This window comes from Armigeres subalbatus, chromosome 3 (genome assembly GCF_024139115.2).
Source record: "Armigeres subalbatus isolate Guangzhou_Male chromosome 3, GZ_Asu_2, whole genome shotgun sequence".
Classification (NCBI taxonomy): domain Eukaryota; kingdom Metazoa; phylum Arthropoda; class Insecta; order Diptera; family Culicidae; genus Armigeres; species Armigeres subalbatus.
Genome location: NC_085141.1, coordinates 320,814,553 through 320,841,181, shown reverse-complemented (window position 1 = coordinate 320,841,181; position 26,629 = coordinate 320,814,553). Strand labels below are relative to the sequence as shown.

Genomic DNA, 26,629 nt, shown 5'->3' with positions numbered 1-26,629 from the left:
AGTAGAGACGAAGCCCGTGTCACTAACCATTTACGGCAACAAAAAGCCCAAACACTAATAAGGCTCCGGGACTACAAGGTATACCTAATCTGGTCAATTGCAGAAGTGCATAGACGAAGGAAACTTCTCCGATTGCTGGAAGCGGCAAAAGTTAGTACTGCTCCCGAAGCTGGGTATGCCACCCGGAGATCCATCGGCCTACTGGCCTATCTGCCTGCTAGACACGGTCGGAAAGCTCCTTGAGAGGGTCATCCTTAATAGGCTGGCGATCCACACAGAAGGTGCAAACGGATTATCAAGCATGCATTTCGGGTTTCGGAAGAGCAGGTCCCCAGTTGACGCCATCCGGATAGTCGTCGAAGCACCGCTACTGCGCTGTGGTAACCTCAGACGTGAAAATGCGTTTAACAGTGCCAGCTGGGAAGCAATAGCCAGCTCCCTACACAGGATGAGGGTTCCAGAATGTGCAGAATCCTGAAGAGTTACTTCTAGAATAGGACGTTGGTCTACGAAACACATGAATGGCTGAAGAGAATAGGCATAACAGCAGGTGTCTCCCAAGGCTCCATCCTGAGGCCGACCTTGTGGAACGCGATGTACGATGGACTATTGCAGCTAACACTACCAAGAGTGTGAAGATTGTTGGGTTTGCGGACGACGTGGCTCTCATGGTATTCGGAGAAACAGTAGAAGAGGTGGAAGTACGAGCAATGCAGGCGATAGAAATAATCGAAAACTGGATGTGAGGAAAAAAGCTGGCCTTGGCCCATCACAAAACTGAAGTGATGATGATCAGCAATCGAAAGGCAGTACAGCATAGTACGATTACGGTCGGAGAAGTCACCATCGACTCGAAGCGAGAGGTAAAGCACCTTGGGGTAATGATCGACGACTGGCTCTATTTCACGTCGATTATGCTTGCGAGAAGGCAACTAAAGCGATCACAGCGTTGACCAGAATCATGTAAAACAGTTCTGCGATTAGTAGCAGTAAGTCTTTTTTTATTTCTCCTGGCCAGCGTATCTACGTCAATACTAAGATACGGAGCTCCTGTCTGGGTGGCTGGTGTAATCACGAGGAGGAATCTCACTGGGCTCAATAGCACCTATAGGCTGATCGTCAAGAGAGTGGCAAGTGCATATCGTACCATATCGATGGATGCGATTTGTATTATCATAGGAATGACCCCCATAAACATTTCATTAGAGGAGGACTGTGAGCGCCACGAACTACGAGGAACGGTTGGTGCTCGCATGATTGCGAGAGCCGATTCTATGAGGAAGTGGCAGCTGGCTTGAGACTGGCAGGAAAGGCTGGTGGACATATCGGCTCATTCCGAACCTGTCGTTGTGGATGGACAGAAAACAGGAGGAAGTCAACTTCTTCCTGACACAATTCCTGTCGGGCCATGTATGTTTCAGGATGTTTCGATTCAGGGCGGTAACGCAGATCATTTTGTCGCTGCAGCGAAAATGGCGTGAAGACCAGAGTGTATCTGGAAGCGATCACAGTAGCACGGTCGGTTACGGGGAAGGGGTTAGGGGCAAAATGTCCAAATACAAAAGGTCGAAAGGACAAAAGGTCGAAAGACAAAAGGTCGAAGGGACAAATGGCCGAAAAGGACATAAGGTCGAAAGGGATAATAGGTCGAAAGGGATAATAGGTCGAAAGGATAAAACGTCGAACAGGACCAACGGTCGAAAAGACAAAACGTCGTACGGGACATAAATTTGAAATTGACAAGAAACTGAAACGCATAGAATCAATCTCGCACCAGAGTTGCCCTACACAGTTAGGGGTTGTACATTAATTACGTAAGAATTTATGGGGGGAGAGGGGGTCATCCATTTTCTTACGCTCCATATAAATTAAAAAATATATGTATGGAAAAAATTGTGGGAGGTGGAAACTTACATGGTGGGAGGAGGCGTGATTGATATACGGCCCCTTAGCAAAAACTCTGCTCTTTTATTTTTACAATTTTTAACAATTAAATAAAATTCATTCAATAAGTACCACTGATAGATGGATGTTTGAGTTTTCTAAATGTAGCTTCGATCAAATATACCGGCGTGTATTGTACGCCGGTGTATTTTCAATGCGTGCGCCTACGTACCTGCGGCGTGCACTATTTTGACAGATCGAAATGACATTCAGAAAACCTAGATATTCATGTATTATTGGCACTCATTGGATGAATTTTATTTAATTTTAAAAAATAGTGAAAAATAAAAGAGCATTTTTTGCCAACTGTATAAGACTACTCTGTCTCGCGAAGCACAAGGTTTATTCATTTCTCATTAACAATATTATCAATCTCTTCAGAACTATCTAGATATTCATAATATTGTCTTATAGTAATTACTCCTTCTTTGAAAATTGCTCATTCTTCAACTTTGATTGATTAGATGAGTGCGTAGTTTCTGCTTGCATTTCATAAATTCTTTTGAAATACACCCAACTTGTTATCAACTTGTTCTTGCTAGACCTTTTTTCCCTTTCGACCTTTTGTCCTTTTCGACCTTTTGTCCTTATCGACCTTTGGCCCGTTCGACCTTTTGTGCCTTTCGACCATTTGTTCTTTCGACCTTCTGTCCTTTGACGATTTGTCTTTTCGACCTTTTGTCCTTTCGACCTTTTGTCTTTTGACCTTTTGTCATAGATTCCAGCCTAGTCCCCGACGATGTATCTAGCCTACTCCGACTAAAAGCTACCCGGCGGCGGAAACTCTTCGAAACCAATATTCAGTAATCTTTAGCCATTAAAGGAGGGGCAAGAGGGCAGGGGGGGCGTCGCCCCAAGCCAAGGGGGGCAGGGGGGTGCCGTCGCCCTCCCAAAATTGTCAAAAGATTGAACGGGTACTGAAATGAATTCCCTCAAACATGTGTACTTTACGATCCAATCATATACAGAAATTGGTGGTTGAAATTCAAAAGATTCCCAAAACTTATTAGGGCATCCAGGATCCATAATATATGAAAGTTCAAAACAACTCATTTCGAGCTCAAAAATTCTCCTTGAAATCCTTCTAGAGGCTCCCCTGGGAACTTCTGAATTCCTCCGGAAAGTTATCCACAAATTCCTCTGAAAATCGTTCGAAAATCCTTCTCATGTAATTGTAATTCCTCCTTATCTAGAAACCCCCCACTAAATTTTTTTCTAGGAAATTCATGAGGAAATTCCTTGAAGATTTCTTTTCTTCTCTCCAAGATTTACTTCTAGATATTTCTTCGGCTATTCTCTCTTCAGGAAGAATCCGGCATTTTCTTCAGGCATGCATTCGAGAGTTCCGTCAAGAATACATACGGAATTTCTTCCCAAAATTCTACCAGAAGTTTCTTCAAAAAATTATGACGGAAATCCTCCGATTTAGCTTCATAATTTCACTTGTAAATCTATAAGAAATTCCTTCGGAAATTCTTCTAGGAACTTCTCCGGGCATTCCTCTCGGAACTCTTCCTAGCATTCCAATCTGGAATTCTTTTCGCAATTACTTCAGAATATCCTTCAAGAAATCCTCTAGAAATATCTTCATGAATTTTTCCTGGAATTCGTCTAAGTATTTCCCCAGAAATTCTTGCAGGTATTTTTTTTGGAAGTTTCTTCAGATACTTCTCCAGGAATTCCTTCAGGAATTTCTCCGGGAGATTTTCCGCGGAAGTGTACTAGAATTCCTTCCGGACTTCACTCGGAATTTACTCGGATATCTGCCAAGAGTTCTTCCAGAAATTTCTTCGGAACAATCCGCAGGGATTTTCTTCAGCAATTCATCTGGGAATACTTTCAGGATTTCATCTGGGAATTTCTGCATTAATTCCTCCTGGTATTTTTCTGGGAATTCCTTCAGATATTTTTTCGGAAATTCCTTTAGGAACTTCTTTAAGAATTATTTCAGGACTTCCATGTGGGAATTCCTCCGGAAGTGCTTGTGGGAGTTCCTCCGGGAGTTCTTTCAGGAGTTTTTCCAAGAAATTCTCCGGTAATACCTCCAGGAACTTTACAGGGAATTTCTGGACGATATTTGGCAGGAATTTCACGGGAAATGGGATTTCGGAAGTTCCTTCAGAAATATTTTTTCTCTTCCTCTAGGGTATTCCACCGGATGTTCCTCTGAAGTTCCATCAGTAGTTCCTTCGGGAATTCAATCAGCCTTTCTTCCAGGAATTCATTTAGCATTTCTTTAGGCATTTATCTTCAAATTCCTCCAGAAGTTCCTCGGAGAATTTCTCTGGGAGTTCTTACGGAAATTCTTCCTGTAGTTCTTCAATAAATTTCTCCAGAAGTTCCACCGGCAGCTCCTCCGAGAATTCCTTTGATAATTTATCCGGAAATTCCTATAGAAAATCCCCCGGGAGTTCCTCCGGAAATTACTCTGGGAGTTCCTCTGGGAGTTCCTTTTCAGAGAAACACCCGGAGAAACTGCCGGTAAAACTTCCGGAGGGATTCTCGTAGAAACTGCTGGTGGATCCTCCGGAGGAATTCCCGAAGGAACTGCCGGAGGAGCTCCCGTAAGAACTCCCGGAGGAATTTCAGGAGGAACTCCTAGAGGACCTCCCGGAGGAGCTCCCAGAGAAACTATCGGAAGAACTTCGGGAGGAATGTCCAGCTTAATTTCTGAAGAAAGCCTAAATGAATTCCTGAAAAAAGCCTGAATAGTTTCCTGGAATAGCTTCTGGGGGAACACCCGGAGGAATTTCCGGAGAAACTACCGGATGAATTGCTGGTGGAATTCCCGGAGGAACTCTCGAAGGAATTTTCTGGAAGAATTTCTGAAGAAACTCCCGGGAGAATTTTCAAAGGAAACTACCAGAAGCATTCTCGGAAACAAGAGAGTTCATCTTATAGACAAATCTCGTCTAGCTGGAACCTTTGTTGGGGTTTGTAGCTGGACCATCATCATCATCAGAGGACCTCCTGGAGAATTCCCTGAGGAGCTCGCAGAGAAATTCTCGGATGAGATTCTGGTGGAAAATCTATATAAATTCCTGAAGAAGCCTAAATAAATTCCAATTCTGCCGAAATTCGCGGAAGAATTTTCAGAGGAACTGCCGATAGAACTACCGGAATAATTTTCAAAGGAAATTCTAAAGAAATTGGAAATGCCGGTGGAACTCCTGGAAGAATTTCAGGAGGAATTTTCGGAGAATCTCCTGGAGGATCTCCCAGTGGAAATCTTGAAGTTTCCACCGGAATTCTTTCAGGATTTCATTGCGAATTAATCTAGGAATTCCTCCGAAAATTCCATTGTTGATTTCATTTTCGGTATAATTACTGTATAAATTTTCGGTGGAATTCCTGGAGAAATTCTTTGAAATTTTCACAAGAAATTATTCGAAACAATTCACGGAAAATTTTATGGAATTTACACAAGAAATTCGAAGATTTTTCGTGAAATTCTCAGAAAGGTGTACTGGCAATTCTGCGGAATTTCCACGGACTATTCTTATTCCTAAAAATTATGGGAAACAGCACGAAATTATTTGAATTATTGCAGGGAATTCTGCAGAGCTTATAAAGAAGTTCGTGAAGATTTTCTTGGAGTAAATAATGATGGAATTTTCGGATCAATTCCCGGCAAAATTTATGGTGGAATTCCTGAAGACACTGCCGAAGAAGTTGCTGGAGGCATTCCTAAACAATCCCTGATAGAATTTCGGATAGAATGCCAGGAGCAATTGTCGAAGGAATCATTGGAGAAAGTTTGCATATTGATTTTTCCGCCTATTTTATGATAAATATTATTTCAGAGAGAATTTGTTTAGAAATTCAGATGTATGGTTCTAGTTTTCTTAAACTTATGGAAGAATGCAGGATTTTTATAATTATTGTTATAGCCGATTTTATATTCTTTCTGAATACTAAGTTCGTCAATATTTTTCTCACTTTATTTAAAAATATCTGATGAGCAATAAATCACGCATTTTTTAATCCATTATTGTTTAATCATTATTCTTTCGATTTGGTTTGGATTAGGTTTCATGTGTTAATATTCATGTGTTTTTATAAAACTACTATAAAACTACGATTTAGAAAACCAAAAAAGTTGCCCCCCTTCTCGAAATCCTGGCTACGCCCATGGCCATTAAGCTCCCGGGTCGATCGCGGTTTACTCAGATAGTCACCGGCGGCGGATCTATCCTACCCCGACAGGAAGTTCTCCGACGGCGGAAGCTTCCCCGTGAATCTAGTAGATCGTGACGCGTTATAGCACATCTTTCGGGTCGTCGGAACACCATTGAAGTAAGAAAGGGCTGCAGACCCTCGCCGATCTGGAAAACACCAAAGAAATGTTAAAAGTGGTAAAAGATATCCAACAAGCCCTACACGGAAGCGAGTCGTCGGTTCCTAGGGAAATTCCAACGGTGGGGAACTCCCTGCTGGATTAGGATAGATCTGCCGCCGGAGATCATCTGAGTAGTTCACGATTTAGCTGGGAGCTAAAGTGCTTGAGAATGTCAAGAAAATTATGCTGAGAGCTGAATGGCTCAATGTTAGGAAAAGTTTCGTTCGGGGAAGTTTCCGCTATCGAGAAGCTTCTAGTTGGAGTAGGTTATATTCACTGCCGGGGACTATGCCAAGTAGTTAGTGAAGCGTTGAATAATCGGTTTTGGATAGTCGAAGCGCCATTGAAGCTGACGCTATGCTCCACCGGGAATCTCTGGACCGACTTTGGCATCCAACTGGTTTCCCGTTAAAGTGAGAAAGTGCCTCGAACTATCTAGGTGAGATATTAGTGTTGGACAGTGTTGTCCTACACTCAGGACAAACAAATCTGCTCTTTGATTTTACTCCATATAAACCATTTTATAGTCTTAACTAAGTAAGTTCAACTAATACACTCCAGTGTTTTTTCAGTGCGCGCGCTCCTGTGGCTCTGGCGTGCATTTTTTTGACAGTTTGACATGACATTTAGAAAATTTAAATATCCTTCTATTAATTGAACTTATTTAGTAAAGACTATAAAATCGTTTAGATGGAGTAAAACTAAAGAGCAGAATTTTTTGCCTTGAGTGTAGGACAACACTGGTGTTGGACATGCAATAAGCTTCCACCGGTCGTCGAAGTCGGCCTTCTGCCATCCCCGCACACCGAGTTCTAAGGTGTCTGTTTGCAGATTTCCCTTCAGCCCTCTAGAAAAACACGCAACCACCCACACTCCAGGTCTTCTATCAAAAGTTCTTTTTTGAAGCAAACATATAGCAACTTTGTTGTACGAGGAAGGCAAAAATATTCACTAGATAAAAAAAAAACAAAAAACTAAAGGTAAGCTACACGCTACGCTACACGAATTATGAACGAAATAATTGAATTAAAGAAATTCTTGCGGCAAGAAATTTTAAATCTTCAGAACTCGTTTTATTATACACCAGGATATTTACGTGGTTGGAATTTATTTATTTCTCGGTTAAATTAAGCTTTAATAGCTTTCCAAAAACCACCTGAGTTTTCTTTGATATTTGTGATTATTTTCGTGTTTAGTTAAGGTCAGGCGTCGCAGCATGCGTGAAAAAATAAAAATGACAGTTGAGCGTTGCTTCCGTATCGAATGGTGTGCCTTTGAACACGCGAGTACTTTGAAAATTGGATTCCGTCAGGAGTGGCCTTAAGTTAAGCGTGTAGAAAAAACCTAGGTTACTAGATCGAGTTGAAAACCAGAATGGGAACTAGTGAAGTTGGATTTTCTCGCAATCCATAAGTTAAACCAACATGAGCCAAGAACAAACACTATAACCATTAATTTGGTACAGGAATGCGACGAAAACGAAATACGAGAAACAATAGTTTTTTTTTATTTAATTGTTATTATGATGTGGAAATGCTAATATCATCTTCCAAACTCAGACGTACATGTTCATGATAGAATTAGAGGCTGGCCAGTGGAGATATATCAGCTTCCACACTGATATTCTTCCCTCCCCCTTCATACGGGAGCTTGGCAGAAGGAAGGTCGTGTGATATGTGCCATCACAAATATTGCCCTCTGCTCGCTTTCAAATCGACTTCTATAAAAAAAACATTCTTCATGCCTGCCGTATCCTAACGGAACCATCAATTCTATACTTTCGCCTCTAATTCTATCATGGACATGTACGTCTGAGTTTGGAAGATAATATTAGCATTTCCATATCATTGTAAATCGCTCAACTTCACGTAGAAGTAACACACACAAAAGCATTAATTTAATTGTTATTGCTTTAATTTATTTAAAGTCTGGGCAAAATAAACTTTACACATTTATTGTTAAAAGTAGTCATATTTGTATATTTCATATCTAACTCTTTTTGGACGCGTTAAGTGGCCCTGAAAAGGGCCGTTTTACCTCAAATGTTTTACCTATATGCGCTCTTCACATTTACGCTCTTTCACCGCGAATGCGACGAGCCAGTTGGATATCCTTCGGCATGATGGTTACGCGTTTGGCGTGAATCGCACAGAGATTCGTATCCTCGAACAAGCCCACCAGATAGGCTTCACTCGCTTCCTGCAGTGCGGCAATGGCGGCACTCTGGAAGCGCAGATCGGTCTTGAAGTCCTGGGCAATCTCACGGACCAATCGTTGGAAGGGAAGCTTCCGAATCAGAAGCTCGGTCGATTTCTGGTAGCGACGGATCTCACGCAGGGCAACTGTTCCTGGACGGTAGCGATGTGGTTTCTTCACACCGCCGGTAGATGGTGCGCTTTTGCGGGCTGCCTTTGTGGCCAGCTGTTTGCGTGGAGCCTTTCCACCAGTAGACTTGCGGGCAGTTTGTTTTGTACGAGCCATCTTTCAAGTTCAGTTATAAGTCAACCGTAGCTCCTAATAAGTTCCTTGCGGTAATCACACTCCAAATGATGAACACTGAATGATGCTTATTCTGGTTCGAAATTTCTTTTATCGTCAAGAGGTAAACTTGAATGAAAACATGGGTATAGATGTTTTCTATCTACCTCGATTTCTAAACGAAACGGGGCGTATCTATGAAGAGCTCAAGCACCTACCTCGCTATGAGATGGGCTGGAAGCGTTCGTCTTGATAACGATGTATTAAAAGTTCATCCGGTATCACTCCCAGTACCTGATAATGCCAATTCTATATCATCGAATGTCGGGTAAAATTCCCAGATTTTTCATCTCCCATTTAATTGTATCTATCCCATTTATCACTGTGTGACAAAAGCATTTTCAAAAGACAGCTCATTGCTTCTATCTCTGACTTCCAGCGAATATTAATGTTTTCAGCCAAATCCTATCACAAGTAATCTACCTCTCGTCCGAAATGACCGGCCGGCGGTGCTAATCCAACACAGAAAAACAAAAGCTGAATCATTTCCTCCAATCCACCCTCAGTCGAAACTGAAAACCCATTCTATCGGTTGCCTTTCTTAACATTAGTCCCGCTCTTACCATGAGACATTTTCACACAATAGATTGTTGCCATCTTTGTGGACGGACTGAGCAAAGATTGTAGGAGAGACTGAGGGTAATTAACTTTTGAGCTAAAATAAGCATTTCACTTTAATGTTTGCGTAGTGGTAAACTGAAAAACACTCTAATAAGAACAAAAAAAATTTATGGTTGACGTAATTCATACATAGTAGTAATTAATTACTAATATGGTCGCATACAACTTTGTTCAATAGTGCTCCAATTGTACCCGATTTCCGCTACATGTGATGGAGGTCTCTAAAGCTGAAGCTAAAATGGCAAAGTCCATTATTCTCATGACGTGAAATAAATTACAGCAGACTGTTGTTCTACGTCGCACACCTCCAAACCCTCCGCTCTCAAAGTTTAACTAAGCATAGGTTGCATCCAGCAGCACATTAGAAGTAGAATAAACAACGCAGCACATTTGGTCGAAATTTCATTTTCTGGTAGCACTTCGGGGCTCCAATCCGGGGATCCCACCGACCGACAACCGGAAATCGGGGTTTTCGAATCGGAATCAACGGATGAGTGGTGGCCAGGAAGGGGAGAACTACTAAGAGCCGCACACGTATCAGCCAGAACTGAAAATACATTAAAATGGACCATAAATTTATCTTTTTCCCATAAGTGGAGAGTGCACTTTCGTTATGCGAACCAAACCGGAATTGGAGTGACGAGCGGACAGTTTTGGCTTCGATTCTTATCCCTCCTTCTTGGGGGCAGCGGCGCTTACGAATTTCTTCGATCAACAACGCAATGAATGGTGTCTGTGGGATGTAAGGCCGCTTACAAGAAGATGGTTTTGGGGGTTTGACTCTCCCCATTCCTGAGCTTCTCCTTTTACAATGCTCTGTTTTGAACAATTCTGCTCAAGGACCAGTGGGATGGATTCCTGACAGGAGGCGTCCTGCATTGAATATGTGTTGAAGTGGGCATAGTCCAGAATAGTGATGCATGGAGCAAGCAAGGGAATCTTCTTACAAATGTCTTTTGTTTTGTAATGTGATTGAAATAGATTTATTTAAGAGGTGGATAGATGTCAGTGCGAAAGGATAGAAAAATACTCATGTTCGTAATATCTACCACACTCAGTTTTGACGTAGGACTTACCTCTTCCCATACCATGCCAGATGCCATTTAATTCAAAGATTATAAGTAAACGCTTCATATCCATTAAAAATGGTTGTTTTATATAATTTGTTGGCAATTATTCAAAGACACAAAGATGTAGGTTGTATACTGTACAGCGACCAAAGACATCAGATGGTTTTCCGTTTGCTATCACACAGAACTTATTGTTACTAACATAGGTCAGGATAGTATTAACGAAGGTCAAGACTGTATTCCCTCATAAATAGTTCAATTTTCAGATTTTTGACAATAAAAATGTGTGATTTTTTTACAGTGTAGAACTTCCTTGAACGTAGCCGGTTTGAGGGGTTCATTTTCATTGAGGTGGCGTAGTGCAACAGCTTGAGCAGCTTCATGATTCAACCAGGGCACAGCATTGAATACTAATTTTCCGCTGATCATTGGGATACTTTCTTCTGTGGCAACGAATTGAAGTCGTCTAAAACCATGTACACCCCCGGAAATACTTACCTATAAGGCATTCGCTGATTTTCATACAAAATGGTTACGTTTGAGGACCAAAATCTCGATTTCTAGCGATTCGATTGAGGCATATAGAACGTTCCGAAAATTATAAATGCACTTTGTTTATTGAAAAACTCCAATTCTTTTAAAGTAATCTACTGTTTTATGGTTACATATAGCCTAACATTCTATTTACTTTCATATAACATCGAGTTTTTTCAGATACTGGTTACCATTCTATCTGACTTTTATATTCATTTAACAAGCATAATAGATTTAATATATAAATAATTGCTATCGGATGAGAATTACAACAATTTCAAATTAATTGCGACTAGCCCCAAAAAACATTTAAAATGATTTCGAGCTCTCGTTTTCACTAATGCAATCAGTTTTTTTACTTTTTGGATCAATGTGGTCTGTGTCATTAGTGTCCAGATCAAACCCCAATATATACCGTACCTGAAAATCGTCTGGTTCTAAAGCCACATCCGTTCTAATGATGATTATTCATTTTTCGAAATATTTTTTGAGGTTTTTGGATTTTTTAGATCATTGACATGATGTTTCAGCCAGATCTCGTCGTTATTATTATGCGTCTGTATTGAAAATTATATTATTCTAACAGCTATATGTTGTTTTCTAGGTATTTATTTGATATTTGTTGGACTACAGCTCTTCGATGAACCTACGCCGAATGGACGATACTTACCGCCGAGTATTGTCCGCAGCACCTCATGCTCATTCAAACACTCCGAAAGCTCTCCGATCAGCCTCCTTTAACGTCCATGTTTCATGGCCGTATAAAGCCACCGGAAGAATCATAGTAGTATACAGCGCAAATTTTGTTTTCGTTTGCAGACTACGGGACTTAAGCTGGTTGCAAAGTCCGTAATAAGCCCTATTTTCAGCTGCAATACGCATTTTCATCTCGTGGGTAACATCATTATCGCACGTCACTAATGTTCCAAGATACACAAATTTTCTACCACCTCAAGTTTTTCACCATCCAGCACCATTTCACTACCACCGTCACTAATGAATCCACGTCGATTGACAGCGACTATATACTTCGTTTTGCTGGTATTGATCGTGAGTCGAATCCTCGCTGTCTCCCTCTTAAAAGGCACAACAGCCTCTTCCACGACACGGCCATCAATCCCGATAATATCGATAAATACCAGGAGCATATGCGATTTAGTGGTAATGATACCGCTTCTTTGCACACCAGTTCTCCTAATCGCTCGCAATATTGAACAGTAGATTCGAGAGTACATCACCCTGCTTTAATCCATCTAAGGTAACAAATGACGTCGATATTTCATCCGAACCCTTACACTTGATTTCGACCCGTCCAACGTTATACGAATCAGCCGTATCAGTTTCGCCGGAAAACCATGGTCAGGCATAATTTGCCATAATTCATTCCGTTTAACTGAATCGTACGCCGCCTTGAAATCAATAAACAGATGATGTGTCAAGGATTCGTCTCAGGGTAAACATTTGATCCGTCGTTGATCGGCCCTCACAAAAACCTGCTTGGTATTCTTCAAGCGGTCTAAATCTGTGGAACAGAATACGGGACATAATTTTGTACGCCGAATTAAGGATGGTTAATCCTCGGTAATTGGCGCACTCCAGTCTGTGCTCTTTCTTAAAGAGAGAGCAAATGAGGCCGTCCAACCAGCTAGCAGGCATTTCCTCGTCTTCCCATGTTTTTGACATAATATGGTGCAGAACTTCATAAAGCTGCTCACTGCCATGTTTGAGAAGTTCAGCTGGCCGGCTGGTCCTTCCCTGCAGCCTTATTGTTTTTCAGCTCTTTAACGGCTTTATTAACCTCATCTAGTGTAGGCGACTAAACAGCTTGTCTATCGTCGCTAATATTTATTCTGCTCACCGATGCAATGTCACTTCCACTATTCAAGTCTCGAAGTGCCGCTTCCACCTGGCAGCCACTTCGGTTTTATCTGTCAAAAAATTCCCTTGGCGAGATGGCGCTGTCTTTCTCCGCAAGTCATTGACAGACTCATAGAACTTCCGCATATCATTCTGCTCCATTTTTTCCTGCGTCTCGCTAATCACTTGTTCTTCATATTCTTTCTTCTTCCTGTGGTGGGTTCGTTTTTCGGCTGCTCTTGCTTCTTTGTACCGATCTCTATTCGATCGGGCACTCGAACACCAACATCCGGCTTCTGGCAACGTTCTTCTCGTCTGTCACTCTCTGACACTCCACGTCGAACCAACCTGTCCTGGATCACCTCTGTGCAGTGCCTACCACTTCTCGTGCTGTTGTGCTTGCCGCTCCACGGATCGACTCCCATAGATCGTTGATGTTCTCGCTAACGTTGATCGCACTTATCCGTTCGTCGAGCTTCTGGCGGTACTCAGACGATACTCCTTCCGCCGACAATCGCTGGCTACTGTAACGCACCATTCGCTGTGATTTTTCGTTCGATACAGTTGACCACCGTAATAGACTTTTGCTGACAACGAGGTAGTGATCAGAGTCAATGTTCGGACCTCTGAATGTCCGCACATCGATAACATCCGAGAAATGGCGCCCATCCTCCAGAACATGGTCTATCTGGTTGCAAGTTTCACCATTTGGGTGTCTCCAGGTGTGTTTTCGGATATTATTTCGGGGAAAGTAGGTGCTACTGATGGCCATCCCTCTGGCATCTGCGAAATTTACTAGCCGTAAGCCGTTGACATTGGTAGCGGAGTTCTCTCCACCGACCTGAACGTTAGCGGATCCGATAACAATTTTCACGTCATGCTTTAGTAAAAGACAGGGTCGCCGTCTTCGACCAGCAGAGGTCGCATAGACTGAACACTTAACATCTAGCATTAGACAATGGACAGGACATTTACACAACACCCAGTGGACCAGTGGAGAACTTTTCGCTTTACGAAAAGTTTTCTCCTTACCGGGGCGGGAATCGAACCCACACTCCACAGGACATGCGTCTAGACGATTTATGTCGCTAACCGCACGGCCACGAAGCCCATGTACCAGTTTAAGCACTCTCCTTAGGTATTCATAAAACGTGTCCTCCACGTCGTCGGATTCATCGTTTGTCGGTACGTAAACGTTGATTAGACTGTAATTGAAGAATTTGCTCGTATCCTCAACACACAGATTCGTTCGCTAATGAATTTTCACCGCATTACTCGCTTCATCTGCTTGCCTATCACTACGAAACTAGCTTTTCCGCCGCCGCTGTGATAGAGCAGTGGGGACCCGATTTTTTCAGCCGCCTGATGATTTTAGGGCTGATAAAATCGGGACATTTTTTTAAAACGATTTTTTTAAATTTGCGTTATTAATAATATTTATTAGTTAGAAAATGAGTTCTGGAATATGAACGACCATAAATCACTAGTGAGAGGGGAGGGGGAAATAAAAGCTCTCATTCTTAAGGTGATAACTGATTATATAATTAATCTCGTGGTGAATTTCAAATTTGGAGGATAACATGGATCTGCGCTTGAAACAGATCTCCTTGAAGGATACTTGCTACTGGATGCACGAGGCTTGAACAGCAGTGAAAAGTACGGTAATCCAGCAAGCTTGGAGGAAAATCAGTGTGATTTTTTAGAACAAACTGGTACATGAAGATGATGTTCCGCTGAAGTTTTTTGCTGAATATCAAGGATCAAGAATGTGCCATCATACGTCATGATGCTGAGGAGGTATGCAAGTAAAGCACATACCGATGATGATACTTTAAATATGGTTCTGGATGATCAATCAGCGATGGAGGAGGAGTTGGAATAGCAGGAACCGCACCGGAGTTTGAACCACCTGCTTCAACATCCCGCGATCAAGGAAAAACGCTTGGAGCTATCAACGATATGGAAGCTGTGCGCATGTTCGATAAAATAGTTGACAGAGCACATTCCTCAGACCTTTCGATTGACGATGTTATCTTTCTGTGACGTATTAGGGAGATTGCAATGAAAAAATCGTTGAATAAATAATGAGTAAGTAAAGTGTCTGATCAGTAAGATTTTCATAAATTTTCAAAGAAACATTGTATTCTTGAATCGTTGTTAAGTTTCATCATGACTGTTTGCTGGAATCCTAACTAAGTGCCTAACTGCCTTGATCACCATGATTGATCAAACTTTCTTTTAGCATACTCGAACTATATTTCCTCTTCTATAAAATGGGGTCATACACAAATTATGTAAAGTTTGATGTAGGAAGTAAGGGTTTGTGTTGGTTTAAAATCTATACATTTTTTCGGACTGTTTTAAAATATAAAATATTAAATCATGACCCCAGCTATCGTAATTTTGGAACGTTTCCACAAATTCTGTTGTCAAGCAACACTAATTGCTATTAAAACTATTAAGTATTTAATAATATTTTTGTTCATACAGGCTGAAAAAATCGGGTGCAAAAAGCTGATAAAATCGGGTCACCACTGTATTTGAATGCAGTGTTGGTCGTGGGGTCCACGGCTCGGAATTCACGTTCTCCGGATCTAGGCCATCGGACTTCTTGAATAGCAGCCACGTTCACTCCAATCTTCTGCAGTTCACGAGCCAGAAGGCTCACTCGTTCATGTTCATTTAGGGTCTTGACATTCCAGGTACTGAGTTTCCAATCATAGTCCTTATTTCGTTGCCGGGTCGGTTGCCAAAAATAACGTTCTCTTTTTCTTCTATCTCCATTTTTCGTGGTATTTGAGAGTGTTCAGTAAGCTACCTTACCGGGGTCGGGTTACCTACATCGCGCTGGTGGGGTTGCTTAGGTATAGCTGACGCGATACAGCATTTCGTTGATCAGCCGATGGGTACCAGGCAGACGCTGTTTGAGCCGCACCTCCTGGTGAATAGACGTTCGAGACGCACCTTCGCATTCTAGCTGATGTCAGAAGGACAACAGTGCTCAGACTGCACTAGCAGCTAAGTACACAACCCTTAGCTGGCGGTCTTTTGTCATCGGACAACTCGTGGATGCGTGAGATAGGAACTTGTGGGGACCAGAGCTATGCTGGGCGCTCCTTCCTTGATGTCAACCCACCATTTTGCACCCCAACATGTTATACGAGTCCAAAAAATGGTAAATAGGGTTAGAAACCCCGCAGGCAATAATTGTGGAAGTGTTGAATGAACACTAAGCTTCGTCTTTTTCTTCCTATTGGCATTACATGGTATGGTGTTCATTCAGCACTTCCACAGTTATTAACCTCGAGGTTTCTAAGCCATGTTACATTCGTATATCATGAGACTAACAAGATGATACTTTTATGCCCAGTGAAGTCGAGTCAATTTCCAAACCAAAAATTGCCTAGACCGAACCGGGAATCGAACCCAGCCACCCTCAGCATGGTCTTGCTTTGTAGCCGTGCATCTTACCGCTAGGCTGAGGAGGGCCCCACCATCTTCTATTGAACCGAGTAGCTCCTTGTACCCTTAGTATGAATCAGGTTAAGTTTAGTTTTAAAAGCAGTATCGACGGAAAACTATCGCATCGTTGCTGCAGATCATCCAACCTCAACGATGGCAGATATAGCCGTTTGGTCAGCAGCATCGTGGTCGCCAAGCTGCAGTGGCGAGTACCTATCCGTCGCCAAGCAGCACTCATCTGTCACGACGATGACGCCAGTAGCAGCGGTTCCAGCAGAAAGTGCCCGTCGCTGACAGCAGCAACACAAAGTTTTGTTTCTTCTTTCAACACAGAATTCGAACAAACGTTTGCTTCTAGTGTTGTGAAACAAAAACAGATTCTTCTTAGCATCAGTATTTCATGTGAAGAAAGGGTTGGTTACAACAATAGCGTCTGGAGCAATTCAGCTCCACCAATGGCGATGCAGGAAATTTATTTAAAATGGTGGCGAAATTTAGCGAAAAAAATCGAGCGGCTCTAAGTGAAATTTTAACGCAAGGTTTGGACATGCGTTTGGTTGATGTTAGTGCAGGATACTGAAAAGTTAGTGCTGATATACGACAAAAGTCAATTGAAGTGTCTGCGGGTGTTCCACAGGGATGGATCCTCGTACCGGTTATGTGTAATATTATGTACGACGGAGTGTTATGCTTAAGTATCCCGGCCGGTGTGAAAATAGGAGGCTTCACCGACGACGTAATGCTAGAGGTAAAAGGAGACACATTTTTGGCGAAGTCGAACTTAAGGCTTCATACGCGATTGGCAGAGTGGAGGAATGACTCAACTCGAGGCGGCTGTCCCTTGCACATCACAAGACGGAAGTCGTGGTGGTGCATAACCGCCAAGGGTTGCAGCAAGCGAGGATAAGAGGGACCTGCAATGTTAACTTCGTGAGGTCTCTTAAGCCCAGATGCAGATGATCGACGATAAGCTCAATTTCACGAGCCACGTCGATTATGCATGTCAGCGGGCTTCATTGGCGATAAAATCTTTATCACGAATGATGTCCAACAGATCGGCGGTGCATAGTCAGGTGCGTAGGTTGATAGCGGGTGTAGCATTGTCTATCATCCGCTATGGCGTACCAGCATGGGCCGTAGCACTAAATGCCGAGTACAATGTGAAGAAACTTATCAGAGTACACCGGCTGATGTGCCTACGCGTCGCGAGCGCATATCGCACCATATCATATGTGGCGGTGAACGTTATAGCTGGGATGATGCCGATAGACATACTCCTAGAGGAAGATGTGGAGTGCTACAACGAAAGGGACTCGGTACAAGTGCGACGTGCCAAGAGAGCAGCCTCGCTGCTCAGATGGCAAAGAGCATGGGGCACCGCAGTCAAAGGTCGTTAGACCTATAGACTGATGGATGTGTCCAACTGGGTCGGTAGAAAGCATAGTCAGGTCCACTTCCACCAAACACTGGTGTTGTCCGAATATGGCCGGTTTAATAAAACCTACACAGGTTTGGCCTCGCAGATTCTGCGAAGTGTCCAGAATGTGTAGGTGAGGTAGAGTCGGCAGAGCCCCGCGATTCAACGTAGAACGCAATGCCATGCTGCTTGTCAGCGGCATGGATATAACCTCGTCGAGAGGATGTGCCGGGATGAAGCTATATGGAATGCGGTGAATACAGCATCTCAACTGATTATGTCGAAACTGCAGTGGTGGTGGCGTCTTGAACAAAACCAACGAATGCAGTAGGGGTATCTGTGGTGCAGTGAACACTTTGCTCACCCCGACAACTACCCTAGCAGCACACATGTTCCACATAGGTTACTGTAACTCATTTGTGAACAAATTTAGTCGCAACCAAGTTGCTACAACCATTTTTCCTGACGTGTGATGCTCGGGTAACATTTTGCGGGTGAGCTGCGGGGACCTCCGTATGTAGATATAGAGATCATTGCGGTTCATGTGTGGTGTTTGTTGTCGGGGTGCTCGTCTTCAACGTGAGATTATGATACGGACCGCTAGGTTACTATCATAGCTTGCGATCGACGGGTGGTGAGGTTACCACCCTTGAAGTCGATGTTGTGTGTATTAACGTCAAGTGCGTTAGCATAGGCATATCGTTCTCAATAGTCCCCCCCCATGAATTGCTTAATTGCGGGCCGGGGGTACCGACTGGCGAAAGGGTTTTTGTTTTAGTGGGTCGGGTAAGAGTTGCATTACATACCCACCTCCACACTACCTGAGTTAAACTCCTCAGGTGTCTGGATGCAGATATCAGGCTTGGTACACCCACAGTGATGCAGTGATAACCTTCAATAAGTGTTGTTTATTTTTAAAATGTAGTGCTGGAAGAATTATAGGAAGCAAACTTTAAAGCATCACAAGCAAGCCAAATTTAACCAAGGAAGTATCTTTTATTAATATATAGGTCCTGTCTGATGAGCGGCTTGAAGTGGTTCGGGGTTGTTTCCGTCCCGCTCGGTTTTATTTGTTGACAAAGGAAGACGGGAGGGGTGGAAGGGACTTCAGGCTGCTTCGGGCTTCTCGTTGTAGTAATCGATATACAGCAATATATGTCGATTACGGAATTTGTTTGGATTCTATTTTGACTTACTTCAAATCTTTTTTGTTAATGTCTATATAAAAAAATCTATCCTTCTATCTTTCCATTATCTTAGTAGAAAATTTATTTAGTCTCGTAACTGTATCGCAGAAGATTAGCAGAAACACTAATTTTATTATCTGTTGAACATTCAACGTTTTCTGCGGAGAATCATTTGATTTCGGGCAAATGGATATAAAACTGTGAGAATTTGATAATATTCCTAGAATAATAATATGTCAATACCACGGTGATGAGCACGTTATTCAACATGCAGATTGCTCGTAAGAATCGGCAGATTTTGATATGCTTCAAGCTGCGGAATTTGAGGTTTTTTTTAAGTTAGTGATTTTTTTTTTCTTGAAATAGGTTTTCGAGTTTAAAAGCAGAATATCCTTTCAGAGAACGGTCTTCTTCTTCTTCTGCATGTTGGCAATACATCCCCCACTGGGACATTACCTCCTCGCAGCAGTACCATTTTTGCACTCTTATATCATTAGGCTAACACGATGATGCTTTTGTGTCCAGGGGGTCGAGACAATTTCCTGTCCCACCGGGTATCGAACCCAGCCACCTTCAACAAGGTAAGAACTAGAGAGAACTAGTAACTAAGAACTAGTAACGAACGCGCTGTAATAGAAGTGTTTGGTTCTGGTTTTTGATACCATGCCTTCCCAAGCATTAATTAACTGCCATTAATCACGCGTGCAATTAAGAATTGACTCAAAACAATACAGCAGTTTAAGGCTAAAATATCAGGCAAACAAAAGTAATCCGGTATCCAAACATCGTATCTACATCACAGGCAAAATTTTTTTTTTCGTTTTCTTCTCTTAAATTTTTTACCAATCCAATTTCTACTTTCTAACTATATGTTTGTTCACCATTAGTAATTATATGCCCTCGCGTTTAAGAAGCGAAAACGCAATGCATATGTGCATCGTAGGCGATTTAGCTGAAATGTAAGTGAACAATTGCTCACCTTGAGCAATCGATTGTTTATTCTCGTGAAGGATGAACAATTAAGAAATTGAAGTAATTTCGTACAATATTTTTCGAGCTCATGAAAAATTTATTAGCTAGTAACGCATTTTCGTGAGTACAAAACAGTGTTCGGTAAACCATTCGACACAAAATATTAAAAAAAAATCTTCCCTATTGAGTGCAGAATGGATCGTGTGACACGCCCAGTTGTTTGCTACAAACGTGAAGTAAAAGTAAACATCGATTTCTACTGCCCGGTTATCAATAAACTTATAAGATCAATCACAAGATCCGGAAAATTTTGTCTGGTTTTGTGCGGTTGGTAAGCAAATTCATTACTGTATTATGCATTGCGTTTTTGTTTATTTCCAATCAAACTACACGTAACACCCGACATATCGTTAACCAAAATGAACCCCACCACACTGCCCATCCCATTTATCCAAAATCCCAGTCGTGGAAGTGCAGATGATTCGTCGGCTTTCATCAAAGCGAGTATCACGTCAATATTTTCTTACCCCTTCCTTAATTGACCTGAATTCGGACACGGCCGGCGCTGGTATTGCTCAATCATGATCATGCATGCATGCATGCTCACATCTAAAAAGTTGAAAATGCAAATGCAAGTGTGTTCGTGTTTTGTGTTGGGCGCAGAACGATCGCACGGTAATCGAAATTCCGGGTTCTGGTGTGCGGGCGAGTATATTGATATAAAAGTGAAACATCAATACATGTTTTGTATTGGAAGTAGAACAATCGGAGTCATATTTCGTCAGTAAGCAGAACGATCGGCTGGTATTCGAAATTTGGTTTTGCTTTGTGCGGTGAGCAAAACGATCAGCTGGTCACCGAAATTTTGTTCTGCTGCGTACGGATGAGTGAATTAATTAGAAAATAAAAGTTTATATCGCGTCCAGACATATTTTCTTCAGTAAGCAGAACGATCGGTCGGTCATCACAATTTTGTTCTGCTTTGTGCGGTGAGCAGAACGATCGGCCGGTTACCGAAATTTTGTTCTGCTTTGTGCGGCCTTTAATATTAAATTATTAGTTTTGTATTCATCGATTAAACTACACACTATACACGTTTACCAAAACGAACCCTGCCACACTTCCTACCCCATATATCCAACATCCCAGTGATTTCTCGTGGAAGTGCAGATGACTCGTCGGCTTCTATCAAAGCGAGTATCATGTCAACATTATCCTACCCCTCCCTTAATTGACCTGCATTCGGACACGGCCGGCGCTGGTATTGCTTATTTTTGGGTCACCAGTTCTTACACATTGAAGATGGTGTTAGTCCCAAACATCATCTGTTGGTTCTCTGTGTAATTACAGCTGACCTGGCAATAACGGAGTAGCAACCGTGGGCGGTCAATCATGCTCATGCTCATGCTCAGGTGTCTGGATGCAGATATCCGTTTACCCTTGTTCAAGGAAAAAAAAGACATTGGGACAAAATTTCACGAACCGAAGAGGACTACCTACGCCATCAAATTTTCTAAACTTCATGCGATTTGAAAGTAGCTCTCAAATCATCCTCTTCCTTCACAAAATAAATTATCATCCTGAAAAGGACCAATCTTCACATAATGAAGCAAATTCAACCAAACGATAGCCCATGTGATTTTTTTTTTGACGAAACGGTGAGAGCACTACAAATTGCATCGCAATGAAGGTTTAGCTATTACTTCATGTTTTCGATATAAATAAAAAATGTTCCTGTATTGGAAAGTGGTTAAATAATCTCTGATGGTTTTTTATTTTAGAAGTAATATATTGTTCCGCTGCAATTTTGCCTTGGTGTCTCATTTTTTTTCCAAAAGACTATCTCGATCGTCATACTTGGCATCCTATTCAATTCATCATATTAGAAACCATACAACTCTCAGATGGAAATGGTTGAGAATGAATCTCATGGCTGTCGCTCTTTCCAAAATCATTTATCTTATCTAATTTCAACCAAAATGATTCAGTTAACAGATTGAATCATATTATCTGGATCAGTCCAGAAGCATCTATTCCATGCCAAGCTATCGTGCCAGTATCAACCCATCTCATTGTTCGTTTGCCCTCGAAACAGAATTGAATCCTCAGGACCAATGCAATCAAAGCACAAAACTCACCCAATTTGCCCAACTGCATACAAAGTCAGTTTATCCGTGCTATCAAAACCAGCGACATTAGTATCAGTTCCACGATTTCTCCCCCGAATCAACCGTGGAGAAGGCGAGCATCCTCAACCTAAACGCTGCTGCACTGATGGTTAATATGAACGTGGGGGCAATTTAGTAGCGGTTCTTGCAGCGAGCGAATCTTCATAGACTTACTGACTGCATGCCATTGCTGATGCTGGCGCTGATTCTGATGGCGGGAAGACGATACAGTAGACACACGGAATATCAACCGATTATGCAACGATTCACTTTGGGTACCCGGCGGGAAATGGAACGGCCAAGCGTGGCTCATTGTTTGCCAGTACTGAAAGCCAGAGCTCCAGTAAATTAGCCTCACGACACATCGGGGGATTGCTTTCCGAGTCTACACGTTCCCGGCGAAGCAATGCGATGATGCGATGCGATACGGTGGGGAGACTCACTTCTCCAAAGCGCTTCGAGCTCAACGATCTGCGATGCTGAAATTGACTGGATCCTGTGGGGGTTTAGGGGAAACCGAAGAAGTTTTTGGATTTTTCAATTAAGGATGTGCGCTGAATTTTGAGATGGTTGAAATTGAAGTTTTGTTTGTGTACTTCTCGTAATTTGCAGTATCAGGTTTAGCAAATATGGCGTAAAACTTCTGTTACGGCTTAAGGAGTAAGAAAATGGGTTAGTTTCCATGATATCAAAATCCATATATTTTCTGCACGATGTTCGACGAATTAAAATATTGATCTGCCTAACTGTTATGGTAATGTGCTTACTTCTATGAAATCAAGTGATCAGTTTTAATTTTTAAAAGGCTCGTTCTGGATTTTCTTTCAATAGTAGGCAATATTGGCCCCCTACCCCATCGTGCAATCTCCCAACAGAAGTAAAATTTCAAATCGTTACCAACGATCCAGCTCACTTCCATATCGGTAGAAAGGAATGCCTGTCTTGAATTGGAAGTGGATTTCAATTCCCATTCAATCCCACCGAAATTCCTTTCTCATTAGGCGTTCTTCTTCCGATCAATGGATTTCAAAACATAGAATTCCCTTTCAAATTGTAAATAGTCAAACGATGATGACTGCTCGCATCGTTACCTTTTGTAGCGCTGGCAGTAGTCTCAGCGGAGAGTGTCGTGTCACCCATTCAAGGTTGCCACCGTGGAAAATCGGGGATTCACGCCGGAATCATTAAGCCGATCCGATTTGCTTCCCTTCGCTCTGGATGGAGGATCTTTCGCTCGCAGACATTTATTAATAGTTGGAATTGCTGGCTGCTACGGGAGGCCCTTTTCCCAATTCTATTTCCGTGCCGACCGGAGCGGCAGCAATCGGTAGTGCCGTGAAGATTTTCGGTCCGATTAAAGCCAATTAGTTGCGGACCGGTGCGGTGCTTCCCTTTGTAACACTTTTTGATCGTTATACGAGCGAAATCGGATTCCAGGATTTCTTCAGTGCAGCAGCGTCAGGAGCAATTTCATGCTTTGAATGCGATTAAGGACGCGTGTTATGAGCAAAGGGCAACATAGAATGGCAGGCCTAGATTGCGCCTTTTTTTCAGCGGAATGTGTGTTTTGATAATTTTAACAGGATTGAACGTTCTGGGTATGAGCGATAACGCCGATTGATCCTATGGGACGAATGAGAAAAAATAATGGGATCTTATAAGCTGCTTTTATTTTCCATAAATGACTTTTTGTCTGTAAAATCATTTCATATGTTTGCCTCTCCGAAGCAAATATTTAACCAAATTCCATATTCTAATTCTAACATTTCCCACATCCAATCCTATCTGCTCCCCAGGAAACACGAACGTTCAAACAACCCGAACCACAATTCCACATTTGTTAATTGAAGCAAACGGATAAATTCACGGTCGGACACACCCGGGACAAATACAGATATCTGTCCCCACGTTCCAGGCGACCAGTTCGAATTTCCAACATGGGACAGATTCTCATCCGCACCCAGCCAGCAGGATAAGCACCGGATGGGCAGGTCTGGTACGGATTCTCTACATAGATCAGCCTGCAAGTTATTTGAATTGTAAATTAGATTTGGTTTCCAGATGTGCATACACACATACACACGTTTTCTCTCTCCGGATTGCTAAATTCCATCATTGCCATCACCACCGACGCCGTTTGCATCTCGGTTTTTGGGAAAATTGCAATTCTTCTGATTTCCTTCACATGGATTGATAGAAAAAAAGTGATTACATGCGTGTTCTTGAAATTGGATAGTTTATTCATCAAATTTGATTGTTTATCAAATGATTTGATAAGAGTTCTCATTTTCGGAACAAGACAATAAAATTAAATTTAATCCACTCGGAATTCTTGAAGAATTTCCTGGATTACTAAATGGATTCCATTTGCCATCCTTATCGGATTCTACTTGGACCCTTTGACAGATTCATCTTGGAATCATTGGATTCCACTAGGTTTTCATACAGAATGCACTCGATTTTTTACCCATACATATTGCACTCAATGGACTCCACTCGGAATCCTCATCTTCCCCTGGAAATTCTTAACGGAATCCAATCTTATATCTTAAACAGATTCTTTTCGGAATCCTTGACGGATTTCATCCGGACCACTTGATAGTTTTTACTTGAAATTAATGATAGACTCCACTCTTATTCCTTGATGCCCAAGCAGCACACATGTCGTAGAGAAGTTACAGTATCTCATATACAACCAAGGTCACATTTGAGTAGCTGCAACCAAATCAGTGTCACGGGTGAATTGCTTTCGGACCCCTTGACGGATACCCCTCGAATCACTTAACGGATTCCACTCTAGTTCCTTGACGGATACCATTTCAATCGATTGACGAATTCCACTGGGACTTGTTGAAGGGTCTCAGTCAAATTCTTGAATAGATTGCATTCGAATCCACTTGGAATCCTTAATGGGTTTCACTCGGAATACTGACCGGATTACACTAAGAATCATGACCGAAATTTCACACAGAATCCTGAATGGTTTAAACTAGGGATACTTAAGGGATACTACTCAGAGTTCTTAACTACCAACTCGGAATCATAAATCCTCGGAGTCTACTCGAAATCTTTAACGGATCCCAGTCTGAATCCTTACCGAATCACATTCGAAATTCTTATCGGAACCCAATTGGAATCCTTAAATCGGAGTTTCTAACGGATTCCATTCGAAGTCCCTAACGGATTCCACTCGGAATCCTTAACGGATTCCACTCGGAATCCTTAACGGATTCCACTCGGAATCCTTAACGGATTCCACTCGGAATCCTTAACGGATTCCACTCGGAATCCTTAACGGATTCCACTCGGAATCCTTAACGGATTCCACTCGGAATCCTTAACGGATTCCACTCGGAATCCTTAACGGATTCCACTCGGAATACTTAACGGATTCCACACGGAATACTTAATGGATTCCACTCGGAATCCTTAATGGATTCCACTCGGAATCCTTAACGGATTCCATTCGGAATCCTTAACGGATTCCATTCGGAATCCTTAACGGATTCCATTCGGAATCCTTAGCGGATTCCATTCGGAATCCTTAGCGGATTCCATTCGGAATCCTTAGCGGATTCCATTCGGAATCCTTAGCGGATTCCATTCGGAATCCTTAGCGGATTCCATTCGGAATCCTTAGCGGATTCCATTCGGAATCCTTAACGGATTCCATTCGGAATCCTTAACGGATTCCATTCGGAATCCTTAACGGATTCCACTCGGAATCCTTAACGGATTCCATTCGAATCCTAACGGATTCCATTCGGAATCCTTAACGGATTCCATCTGAATCCTTAACGGATTCCATCTGAATCCCAACGGATTCCATCTGAATCCTTAACGGATTCCATTCGAATCTTAACGGATTCCATTCGGAATCCTTAACGGATTCCATTCGAATCCCAACGGATTCCATTCGAATCCTTAACGGATTCCATCTGAATCCTTAACGGATTCCATTCGAATCCTTAACGGATTCCATTCGAATCCTTAACGGATTCCATCTGAATCATAACGGATTCCATCTGAATCCTTAACGGATTCCATTCGGAATCCTTAACGGATTCCCATCTGAATCCCAACGGATTCCATCTGAATCCTTAACGGATTCCATCTCGAATCCTTAACGGATTCCATTCGAATCCTTAACGGATTCCATCTGAATCCTTAACGGATTCCATTCGAATCCTTAACGGATTCCATTCTGAATCCTTAACGGATTCCATTCGAATCCTTAACGGATTCCATTCGAATCTTAACGGATTCCATCTGAATCCTTAACGGATTCCATCTGAATCCTTAACGGATTCCATTCGGAATCCTGAACGGATTCCACTCGGAATCCTTAACGGATTCCATCGGAATCCTTAACGGATTCCATCGGAATCCTTAACGGATTCCATCGGAATCCTTAACGGATTCCATCGGAATCCTTAACGGATTCCATCGGAATCCTTAACGGATTCCATCGGAATCCTTAACGGATTCCATCGGAATCCTTAACGGATTCCACTCGGAAT

General features: G+C 42.2%; 1 protein-coding gene and 1 long non-coding RNA gene across 2 annotated transcripts in view; one reads left to right on the top strand and one right to left on the bottom strand.

Annotated features, from left to right (window-relative positions):
- Window positions 1-26,629, top strand: part of LOC134225454 (uncharacterized) — a 565,870-nt gene that overhangs the window by 366,561 nt on the left and 172,680 nt on the right. The gene's annotated exons all lie outside the window — the stretch shown is intronic.
- Window positions 8,336-8,856, bottom strand: LOC134225449 (histone H3.3A-like). Its single transcript, XM_062705532.1, has one exon. The coding sequence runs from the start codon at window positions 8,762-8,764 to the stop codon at window positions 8,354-8,356; it is 411 nt and encodes a 136-aa protein (XP_062561516.1). The 5' UTR covers window positions 8,765-8,856; the 3' UTR covers window positions 8,336-8,353.